The sequence below is a fragment of the Podarcis cretensis genome (assembly GCF_951804945.1).
Source record: "Podarcis cretensis genome assembly, chromosome: 6".
Lineage (NCBI taxonomy): Eukaryota > Metazoa > Chordata > Lepidosauria > Squamata > Lacertidae > Podarcis > Podarcis cretensis.
Window position 1 is genome coordinate 7,721,237 of NC_137175.1, and position 12,542 is coordinate 7,733,778.

General features: G+C 44.2%; 1 protein-coding gene across 4 annotated transcripts in view; it reads left to right on the plus strand.

The window, feature by feature from the left end:
* The window catches only part of MYT1 (myelin transcription factor 1), a 179,402-nt gene that overhangs the window by 71,854 nt on the left and 95,006 nt on the right, over positions 1-12,542 (plus strand). For all 4 annotated transcript variants that reach the window (XM_079978961.1, XM_079978960.1, XM_079978962.1 and 1 more), the window contains exons 3-4: positions 8,018-8,072; positions 10,671-10,701. In XM_079978961.1, coding sequence (XP_079835087.1) covers positions 8,018-8,072; positions 10,671-10,701 — 86 coding nt within the window. The remainder of the gene's footprint in view (positions 1-8,017; positions 8,073-10,670; positions 10,702-12,542) is intronic.

The window sequence follows — 12,542 nt, forward strand, 5'->3', positions numbered from 1 at the left end:
TTTGGTTGAAGCATTCAGGAAAATTGCTCTCCTGTTATGTAGATAGGATATCCCAATAAATATCACATATGCTGTCCTGTAATATGATGTATGGTTGTTGTTTTTTGGTGGGGTGGGGGTTTGCTTTCCCCCCTTATTTCAATTGCATTTTTATATGCTGTAACCTTATTATTCAACAAAGATCTCAAGAAACAGAATATTTAAAAAATTAAATGAAGGCTTTTCTGTATAAACTGCTCTCTTTGGTAGCGCATCCACAATCCACACTGATCATGTTGGCCTGTTATAAAGAATGAACAGTCCAAGAAGAAGCCAGTACCTTCTATAGTGCCTTGGGGACGCGGGTGGCACTATGGTCTAAGCCACTGAGCCTCTTGGGCTTGCCGATCGGAAGGTCAGCGGTTCAGCTCCCTTTGCTCTGTCCCAGCTTCTGCCAACCTAGCAGTTCGAAAGCACACCAATGCCAGTAGATAAATAGGTACCGCTGCAGCGGGAAGGTAAGCGGCATTTCCATGCGCTCTGCTTTCCATCACGGTGTTCCGTTGCACCAGAAGCGGTTTAGTCGTGCTGGCCACATGACCCGGAAAGCTGTCTGTGGACAAACGCTGGCTCCCTTGGCCTGAAAGTGAGATGAGTGCCGCAACCCCATAGTCGCCTTTGACTGTGCTTAACTGTCCAGGGGTCCTTTACCTTACCTTTTTATTTTTTTAACTTATAGTGCATATGAAAAGTTTCAGTAAATATCACCCCCAAAAAATCTACTCTGCATGAGAAGGCACCACATACCAACACCATTTTGTATGTCTGCCCCATTAGACGTGGCAGACCATTCTTGTTATGTGGCTGGTTGGTGTCCATGTATGTAAAGCCCACATGGTGACAACCTCTATGAACTGATTCTTCTACAGCGTTCAACAGAGGTGGTTGTGGCCATTGGAGAGACCCCAGTAATAATGTCACTGAGTCAAAAAGCCTGCCTAGAAAACACGCTTCCTGGCTGATCAGCAACCCTGCTGTATTACCCATGGATGCTCACTATATCAAGGTGGGGTACTGATCCTTAGCTAGTATGAATCAAGACTCACCAGTGGGTTGTGATTTAGGGTTGCCATATGTCCTTCTTTTCCAGGACATGTCCTCTTTTTCAGGGGTAAAATTTCTGTCCGGGTGGATTTTGTAAATTTCTCAAAACATCTCTGGATATACTTTCTGGATGAGACATAGACATAACTGGTGGCTTTAAGACTTGCTTTCCTCTTCCCTTCTCCTGCCCCCCCTCAGCAATATATCACAGCTTCTATAGCCTACATATAGAAGGAGGTATTTAAAATAGCATAGCATCCTCTTTTTTGCTCTTCAAAATATGGCAGCCCACAGTGATTTGACTTCAGACAGGTCTTCAGGCATGGGGTGCAAAGGTGGAAATGTCCAGTGTGTGTGTGTGTGTGTGTGTGTGTGTGTGTGTGTGTGTTTTAATCAAAAATTGTTCTTACCAAGCCTGATGAGGAACAGTTGAGGGAGCTGGGTTTGTTTAGCCAGGAAAAGAGGAGACTGAGAGGAGATATCATAACCGAAATGGTGCAGGCTTGTTTTCTCCTGCTCTGGAAGGGGGGGTTATGACCTGAACCAATGACTTCATGTTACTAGAAAAGAGATTCCAACTAAACATCAGGAAGAACTTCCTGACAGTAAGAACTTTTTGATAGTGGAACAGACTCCCTCAGGAAGTTGTGTCTCTCCTTCCTTGGAGGTTTTTAAGTGGAGCTTGGATAGCCATCTCTCATGGATGCTGTCGTTGAGATCCCTGCATTTTAGGGGGTTGGACTGCATGACCCTCAAGGTCCCTTCTACGATTCTGTGATTCTATGGGCACTTCTCTGTCAACTGTGGGTGCAAACTTAGGGATGGAGGAAAGCAGCCTTATGCCTTACAATGGGTCAATCCATTGGTCAACCTAGCTCAGCCTTATCCACACCAGAAGTGACCAAAGTTGTGCCCTTTAGATGTTGTGGATTACAACCCCTGACCATTCCCCATGCTGGTTGGGCCAATGGGAGTTACCAGAACATATGGAGGGCACCACATTGGCTACTACTTCTTCTTTTTTTACATATACATTTTTATTAGTTTTTCTAACCTATCATTTCCAACAATCATATAACATAACTTCTTATCTTATACAACATTTTAGACTTCCGTCAACACCTCTGATGATTTTCTGTTCTTGATCACTTATTCTGCATTTCTTAATTTATTACTCTTAATTATCATTGTGGGTTAAACCACAGAGCCTAGGACTTGCTGATCAGAAGGTCGGCGGTTCGAATCCCCGCGACAGGGTGAGCTCCCATTGCTCGGTCCCTGCTCCTGCCAACCTAGCAGTTCGAAAGCACGTCAAAGTGCAAGTAGATAAATAGGTACCGCTCCGGTGGGAAGGTAAACGGCGTTTCCGTGCGCTGCTCTGGTTTGCCAGAAGCGGCTTAGTCATGCTGGCCACATGACCCGGAAGCTGTACGCCGGCTCCATCGGTCAATAAAGCGAGATGAGCACCGCAACCCCAGAGTCGGTCACAACTGGACCTAATGGTCAAGGGTCCCTTTACCTTTAATAGTTCTCCTCATAGTCTTTCTTGCAATGTTTCAAATAGCCATCCTTACAAAACTTCTTGCAATCCTACTGGCGTAATCTGTTCATTACAATGACTTTTCAAATAATTCGTATATTTATTCCAGTCTTCTAAGAATCTCTGCTCCCTTGTCTGAAACCCCACAGAGCTGCTTCTAGTCAATGTCAACCAGAAGTAGTCAGAGATTCAACGTTGACTACTTCTAGTTGACACTGACTAGTAGCAGCTCTGTGGGGTTTCAGAGAAGGGGTATTCACGGCCATACATAAAATTGCCAGGGATTGAACCTGAGACATTCTGCATGCAGAGCAGATGTTCTGCCACTGAGCTGTGGCCTGCCTACTTAGTTGCATGAGTACAGCTGCAGTAATTGGTGAGCAAGAAAGGCAGGGGGGGGGAATAAGATAAAAATAAGATAAAAGTGCTTCCCTTGCCAAAGACTGGAACTAAGGAGGTTCCTTGAAAAGTTGCGGACGGCTCAGGGGCACACCCTACAAGCGGGGAAGCCATCTCAAATCACTCATGGCAGAAAAGATTTAGCTACCTTCTGCGCCATCACAAAAACGTTGGGAATCTAAATGCAATGCTTCCCCCCCTCCACACACAGAGACAAATACTGTCTCTCTCCTTTTCTTTCTAAGGGGCCAAGGGAATAAGTGCTTTCTTAGTGGTTGTTTCCTTTCATCGTTTCTAAATTACGAATGGGGAAAGGTGATGTAGAAAAGCGAAAGAAGAAAGTCACAGCTGTTGTTGTTCATCAAGAGGCATCCATAGTCAGCATGCAGCCCCCATTGTGTTTTCTGCAACCTTTTCTGTTTTCAGGATGGTATTTTTTCCCCCCTTTTTCGTTTCTTTTCAAACAAAAATAATTTATCTGCATGGAACTCAAATTGCTAAGGCATGCTTGAAAACCAGCAGAACGTTTGCCAATTTCCCTGGGAAAAGTGACAAAATAAAAGTGAGGGGTGCGGGGAGGGAGAGAGAGAGAGAAAGCCACGCTAGTTTTCATTTCAGCAAAAACACACACAGCCGTCCAGCAATCAAAAATATTAATTCTATTGTGAGGCGTGCATCGGAAGGCATTAACTCTGGCGAACACCAGGAACAGCATATTTGAAAGGCTCGTAAATGTAATGAAGTCCTTTTGACACCTGCTCCTCTCCGCACTTTAAATGTGAGCCATCGGTCCGGAGGGAATCAAGGCTTTAAAAATAGAAATTATAGTAATTGTCTTCTTGGGTTATTGGGAAGGTTGTAATAAACACGAGGCTCATAAGGCGATGGGGCGGCAATAGCGTGGATGACAGGATGCATAAATTACCCCCTTTTTTTATTTCTTTCCCCTCCCCCCCCTTCCAGTGGCCCCCTCCAGCAAATCACACAGTATAAATCATTGTACGTTAGCGCTACATTACTGCAAGGGGAAATAATATGCATGGAAATTCCATCTGAGATATTCGGTTCACAGACGAGACTTCAGGGCGCTTTTGTCATCCTTCAGCATTTTAAACAAAACAACTCGGAACAACTCCTGGCGAGGAGCAACCTTCCGTTGCCCAGCTCAGGAGAAGAGCGCAGGGAAAAAAGGAATATGCGGGGGGTGAGGAACTCTGGCTGCAGAGCCACACTGCAGACTGGTACCCGTTTAATACCGGTTTAAACATCATGGCTTCGTCCAAAGAAGGCTGGGAGTTGTAGCTTGCTGGGGGCAGCTCTGTTCGAGACCCCCTAGGCCTTTCTGCAGACAGACTTGCAGTGCCCAGGAGTCTCCAAGGAGGGGGAATCAAACCAGTTTTAATTCTGCGCCGTGCAATCCAAAGAAGCCCACATTTAAGAGCAGCCTCCTTCCACCTCCCTCCTTCATTGAAGAACAACAGATCACAGCACGTGTCTGGCAACTGGCGTGTACTCATGACTCTTTGCCAATGAGAAAGCAGTACGCTTTGTTTGCGTCCGACACTCTGCCAGCGAAGGGACAGAGAAGGGAAACAGCATGTGCTGTTCGATGCAGTTTGTGTTCCAGCTGGGGCCATAGTTCATAATAATAATAATAATGTATTATTTATACCCCGCCCATCTGGCTGAGTTTCCCCAGCCACTCTGGGCAGCTCCCAATCAAGTACTGAAAACAATACAGCATTAAATATTAAAAACTTCCCTGAACAGGGCTGCCTTCAGATGTCTTTTAAAGATTGGATAGCTACTTATTTCCTTCACATCTGAAGGGAGGGCATTCCACAGTGCGGGTGCCACTACCAAGAAGGCCCTCTGTCTGGTTCCCTGTAACCTTACTTCTCGCAATGAGGGAACCGCCAGAAGGCCCTCGGCACTGGATCTCAGTGTCCGGGCTGAACGATGGGGGTGGAGACGCTCCTACAGGTATACAGGACCGAGGCCGTTTGGGCTTTAAAGGTCAGCACCAACACTTTGAATTGTGCTCGGAAACGTACTGGGAGCCAATGCAGATCTCTCAGAACCGGTGTTATGTGGTCCCGGCAGCCACTCCCAGTCACCAGTCTGGCTGCCGCATTCTGGATTAGTTGTAGTTTACGGGTCACCTTCAAAGGTAGCCCCATGTAGAGCACATCGCAGTAGTCCAAGCGGGAGAGCATGCACCACTCTGGCAAGGCAGTCCACAAGCAGGTAGGGTCTCAGGCTGCGTACGAGATGGAGCTGGTAGACAGCTGCCCTGGACACAGAATTAACCTGTGCCTCCATGGACAGCTGTGAGTCCAAAATGATTCCCAGGCTGCGCACCTGGTCCTTCAGGGGCACAGTTACCCCATTCAGGACCAGGGAATCCCCCACACCTGCCTGCCCCCTGTCCCCCCAAAACAGTACTTCTGTCTTGTCAGGATTCAACCTCAATCTGTTAGCTGCCATCCATCCTCCAACCGCCTCCAGGCACTCCAGTTCAGTGGTAGAGTGCCTGCTCTGGGCCAAGAGGGTCCCAATTTCAATCTGTAGCATCTCAAGGTAGAATCCTGGCTGTAGCCAGGAGGGCAGGAGGGCAGTTGCCACCCCCCCCCCATCAAGTAAATAAATAAAAAATACTTAACTAACTGGCCAGTTGCATTGCAGGTAACTCGGTTCTGTCCCGTCCCCCAGCATAAATCCTGCCCCCCCCATTAATCCTGGCTACACCCATGGGTAGATTCCTGCCTGAAATGATGGAGAACAGCTGCCAGTCGGTGTAGACCAGTGTTTCAACCCGGGGTCTCTGGCTGGTTTTGGGCTGCCAATCCCATCATCCCTGACCATTGGTCTTGCTAGCTAGGGATGATGGGAGTTGTAGTCCAAAAACATCTGGAGACCCAAGGTTGGAAAAGACTATACTGAGCTGAAGGAACCAATTGTGTGACTTGATATAAGGCAGCTTCCTGTGTTCTACACACACACACACACACTCCAGATGTGTCAAATCATACAGCCATAGCAATGGAGTGTTTCATGACAAGTTTAGCTAAGCTATCAGGTAAGTACTGCATCTGACCAGAGTGATAATAATATGAGTTCTCAGGAGTGTCCTCGCAAATGCTTAACCCATTCAACCAACCTTTGCAAATATTCTAAACTTTTCAAATGTTGACCTTCAAATCTGAAATTCATATATGCTTTTTGACTGCAAATTTCTACCCCATCCTTCAAAATTTGGGTGAGTTTTCTTGGTTATTTGTTGGCGTTCCTTGGTTGTTTTGATTTTGCAGGCGTGAAGTGTGAGATCTGTCAACTATCAAATGCAAAATTGCATCACGCATCTGTTCTCAAATACGGTCAAAGGTCCATTGTCCGCCTTCTGACAGGAAGTCTCACTTCCATCCTTTCAAGATGGAATCTCCCTCTTTAACTCACAGAAGTTATTGTTGACTCACAGAAATAATATTGAAATCAAATATCAAAGTCAAACACCAAGTGTTGAAATTAAATCTTTGGGTGTCAAAGGCATATATCAAATATTTGGTGAATAATCTGTATATTTGGAGAGTAAATTCACTGCAGCTTTTTGTTGACAGCCATTTGTCAGGATTTCTTTCGGTATGAGTTGTCTTGGGGCTGGGGAAAGATGGTAAAATATCTTATTGGTTCCAAGTTGGGCCTGCATTTCAGCTAGTAGATAGATCTATGTGACCTTACATTGAATATGCTAATAGCTTCTGAGATTTTGTGATGTCTGTGTAACATAACCAACCGTCAGCTGCCCCAGAAAACGTGGCTCTAGACTCCTGAACTGCACACTGTGATATAGTTATGCTTAATTAATAAATGTACTCCCAGCACTTGGAAGTTACAAATATTATTTATTCATGATGCTGTTCCTTGCTGAGCATCATGTTTGATGTCCCAAAATTAGAGAGGATATTTGAATGGATCGGCCTCTCTCGGTAAAATTTCACTCTGTGCAACCTTAATTGTCTGCTCTCTAAAGGTCTGCAGAAAATGTGAAAGTGTGCTATCACTTTTCTGGCCCACACTTTAATAGCTGAACAGAGAGAACCAAAGCAAATGTTCTTTCAAAGAAACCCAGTGAAATTTCTGTCAAGGGGAGTGCGAAGACTCATTCACACAACCATTTTTCCCCCAGCCTGGTGGATTTTATTTGAGTTGGCATTATCTATCACATCCTGAACTTACATGGTTACTGCCTCTTGTCTCCATAACCAGAACATTATTTTGTTTGGTTTGCTTTTTTGGTTTCTAATCTGCATCTCTGTGAGAGCATATCCAAGAAAATAGACGCAAAGCTTATACAGTGGTACCTCGAGTTAAGTACTTAATTCGTTCTGGAGGTCCGCACTTAACCTGAAACTGTTCTTAACCTGAAGCACCACTTTAGCTAATGGGGCCTCCTGCTGCTGCCATACCACCGGAGCACAATTTCTGTTCTCATCCTGAAGCAACGTTCTGGACCTGAAGCACTATTTCTGGGTTAGCGGAGTCTGTAACCTGAAGCATATGTAACCTGAACCGTATGTAACCCGAGGTACCACTGTACAGCAAAAGGTCCAGAAGGAAACAGATGCCAAAACATCTCAAAATGTAGTCTAGTGGATGTAAGTTTGTCCCACCTCACCCCAGTTTGTGACACTATGGTTGAGACAACCAGAACATCGTGGTAAACCTGTTCACACTTATGGCTTGCCATGTAAAGACGTCCCCCCACCCTTGTGTGCCAAACTGAGCCACTGCTTTGCTCCTGTGACATTCTGCCCAAGTGGTGGTCTTCTTGTTTATCAGCCATGAATGGAGGCAGTTTCCCAGACAGCTCGTGTCTTAGATCTTTTCCGCTTGCCTTTGTGCAATCCAAGCTCATGGTTTCCAGGGGCACATTAGCTTTGATTGCAAATTGTTTTCATTAAATAAAATGTTAATTCTGTTGTTGTTTGATTCCAGATGAGTTTAGAGAATGACGATAAGCGAGCACGTACACGATCAAAGGCAATCAGAGGTGAGCACTTTGTGGAATTATGCGCTTTGGCAGTTAAACCTGGCTCTGTGGCTCTGTGTGGTTCATCAAAATGCTTCTGTCTCTGAGGCCAACAATCTTGATCTTTTTCTCTCTGTGTGTATGTGTTTAAACGCTGCACACACATACCCTCCTCAACTTTTCCCAGGAGATCTCTTCAGAGAGTGACTCACAGGGACACTCAAAACATTTTCAATCCACATTCTGATTTCCCCTCTCCCTTCCCTCTCCCTTCTTTTAAAAAACAGCCTCGCGTGCTTTGCTTCATAGAAATCTTGATAGCTTCAGATCACTTTTATCACATGTGCTCGGCCGGAGGCTTTGAAGTCATACATCTGAGAAAGCCAGAGAGAGACTGTGCATGTTGCAGAAGCAAACAAGGCTGATGTGGTGGGAATTTGAAGACAAATGACTTGATAATTTGAGGCCTGATTGCTATTTATTTTCTGACTTTGAAAGCAAAAATGCCTTCGTGTATTTCACCTGGCAGAGGGAAGAAATTCTGGCAAATAAAACGGGGGTGCCACATCATTGCCTTGGGCAAATTAATTGGTTTCTCATTTCTGAGTGAATTGTTCATTGTGAGTGTGTACATTAGGGAGAATATCAACTGAGTGGTATATGTGCATAATAACCAGCCATTGTACACATTCACCAGGCCTCATGGAGAATGTGCACATAATCTGTCCTTAAAGATGGAACTGTACACATTTCCCAGTCAATGCACACAATCTCGAACAGGTCTTGGAGATTATGCATATATTGACTGAATTTTATACATTATCCAGTCATTACTCATAATCCCCAGTAGGCTTTGGGGAATGTGCAAAACTAGCCTGCATTCTGTACATTTTTCAGGCAATGTGCACATTCTCAAGTCAGTATGCATAGTCTCTAAAAACCATGCCTTTCTCCACTATCTCTAGTTCAGAAGTCGACCTCATGGGCTGCTTCTGACCCACTGCCTAATTTTATGTGGCCCACAACACATCCTTGCACTGATCAGCTGAACAGTGGGGGGAAAGGGTGGGGCTCCAGGAAAAGAGTATATTTTTTTGCAGGCCAGACTCATTTTCACCCCTCAGCTGTTCCTCAGTCAACTGAGCAGCACAAGGGAATCACAGGGAGAGGAAAGCTTCCTTCCTATGATGCACTATAGCAGCATGGCACAAAGGGACATGGGTGGCGCTGTGGTCTAAACCACTGAGCCTCTTGGGCTTCCCAATCAGAAGGTTGGCAGTTCAAATCCCTGCAATGGGGTGAGCTCCCATTGCTCTGTCCCAGCTTCTGCCAACCTAGCAGTTCGAAAGCACGGCAGTGCAAGTAGATAAATAGGTACCTCTCCAGCAGGAAGGTAAACAGTGTTTCCATGCACTCTGGTTTCCGTCATGGTGTTCTGTTGTGCCAAAACTGGTTTAGTCATGTTGGCCACATGACTCAGAAAGCTCTCCGTGGACAAAGGCGGGCACCCTCAGTCTGAAACCAAAATGAGTGCCACAACCCCATAGTCGCCTTTGACTGGACTTAATTGTCCAGGGGTCCTTTACCTTTTTATATAGCAGCATGGAGTCAATCATCACGGGACTCTCACAGGAGGGAAGAGTTAGCTAACTGAGCAAGTTAGCAGTCTCTGTACTGTAATTGCAAGATATGCTCCTCAAAAGAAAGCTGTAAGTCTCAATTCCAGTGTAAGGTCTCCTCTATAAGATGTAGGATAACTTAGCTGTGTCATGGTATCATCACATTTTCCTAAACACAAACCCCACCCAGAAGCAGCCAATGACAGAGAGAATTATGAGATAAGTGACCCTATATATAACAGGGGAGGAAATGTAGAGCCCGTGCTATGCAAGCAGAAAGTCATGGGTTCAATTTCTTGCACCTCCCATTGGAATTAATCAAGTAACAAATAATGGGAAGGTTCTCAGACTGAGATTCTGGAGACCTGCTGCTAATCACACAAAAAACTGTTGACAGCCACGTTGGTCTGTTATGGCAGGAAATCCAAATGCCCTAGTAGGTTCATACTTTTTAGGGCCAACCACAGTGTCCAGGTCATCAGCAAGTTATTGTGTTGCCCGGAACTGTTCTTCAGTCTAGATGTTTAAAAAATAGAGGGAGGTGAGAAACTGGGGTGGGGTGTAGGGCATGGTATTAAAGCCCTGAAGTCTGAAGGAGTTAATGGTCATAAAATGGAGTCGGTGGGAATTATGCAGATTTAATTAGACTAGCCACTCATAGGTGATAAACAGATTGCACTAAGGGTAGACAATACTGGTTAGATCAGGGTTCTTCAATATTGGGTCTCCATATGTTCTTCAATTGCAACTCCTAGAATTCCTGGTCTTTGGCTAGGGGTGTTGAAAGTTATAGTCCAACAAAATCTGGAGATCCTGGGTCAAAGAACACTAAACTAGATGGATCAATGGTCTGATTCAGTATAAGGTGGTTTCATATAATGGGGGTGTTGTTTTCGGTGGGTAGTTCCACCTGTAGAAATTGCCAGAAGGGAGACATCTTGTGTGACTTTTCTTTTTTCTGCTTTGTTTTCCTTTTCTTCTTCTCCATCTTTCTCCACAGTGCCTACAGAACTCATTGGCCAGGAGGTGAGGTAAGGAAATTTTCTTCTCAGCATATGTGAATCAGGGCTGATTCCCATATGTGTGTATTTCACCCAATTAACAACAACGATTTTATTATTTATAATTTATTTATATATGACTCTGAGTTAAATGTGTGCGCTGTTCCCCTCGAGAATTATTGTGTCTGAGATGATGTGAGCTGATATGGAAACTCAGCAATCTATGGTGTGGGATATCTCTCTCACAAATGCCACGAATCATCACTTGGTGTTGCTTGAAGGCAACTTTCATTTGGTCAGGGAAAACAGGCTGCCACTTTTTAAATAGGAGATCAACCAATTGGGATTTTAAGGGGTACGTGTTGACTATGTACACACACACACACACACACACACACACAAATATACAGCAAAAGAAACAAATTATGACTTCAAACTATAACAATGACAAGGATGCTCATTTGCATCCACTGACAAATAAAGATCTAACCATCAATGCTTTTCAGTCCAATCAATTTCTTTTTAATATAATAGTTTTTATTAAGTTTTCAATTTTACATTTCAAAATAAACATTTTACAAACTTTAAAATATCCAGTGTGACTTCCCTTCTTCTCCTTCCATAGTTCATTTTACATATCATACGTTCCTGCACATTTTACTGTAACCATTCAGATCAGTTTTCCACTTTTACATCAATCAAATATTATTTACACTGTTGAATTTATCGTAGTGCTGCCAGCATTTTCAGCTGTGTACAGTCATACTCCATATAGTCAATAAATGCTTTCCACTCTTCTTTAAATATATGTTCTTCTTGCTCTCTTATTCTATGTGTTAAATCTGCAAATTCTGCAAATTCTGACAACTTAAGTTGCCAATCCTCTTTAGTTGGGTCCTCACTCACTTTCCATTTTGGGGCTAACAAAACATGTGTCACAGTTGTTGCACACATAAATAAACTTTTCTGACACCTAGGAATTTCTGTCTGGGTTATTCCCAATAAAAAGGACTCTGGTGGGGTTGGGTTTTTTTTTTTTGGGGGGGGGGTAATTTTAAACATTTTTTCCCAGCTCATTTTTTCCAACTCATTTCCCAATATACTCTTACCTTTTCACATGTACACCACTGTCAGGGAACTGACATCAGAGCGAGAGGTGGAGGCAAGGCTCCAAAACGATGCAGGAGAGGGGACCAGCAGGGGGGAAGGAATTCAGCGTAACACCAGTAGAGAAGAGAAGGAGATGGAGGATTGGGAGACAGGGCTCCAAGACCCTTCACCAGAGACTAGTGGGGAGAGCGCTGACACGCCTCTGCCTTCCCCTTACTTGCGCAGACGAGTTCCGTGCAGGGAAAGTAGGAGGAGACTTGGCGTCAAACAGCTCTTGTGCTGGAAGAGGTTCAAGAAACGCCCACTGATGGATTCTGCAAGTGACTGACCGGCCACGGAGTGTGGGCTGTCAGCCAAAGCATGGTTGGCCAGGCAATATAACTAAAACTGAAGGCAACTTACGCACAAGTAACCCCCTTACAACCGTTACAACCACATTTGAAAAAAGGTTCCCTCCACTTCTTTACAGTTCCAACACGTATCTGATTCTGAGTTATAGATCTAAGCCAACCTACTCGGAGTTAAATACCATCTATGGATCATTTTTAAATAATTCTCTTTCAGTGAATAACATGTAGTAAATTTCAAGTCACTTTTCCAAGGTTTCTCCCAGAGGTTGAAATCTATATCGTGTCTTATATCTATTGCCCGGTGTGTCATTGAACTTTAACAAGCTCATCTTTTGTTTCCCATTCTAATAAAAAATTACACATTTTAGACAGAAGTTTATCCTTATTTTATAAAAGTTATTTTTCAAATGG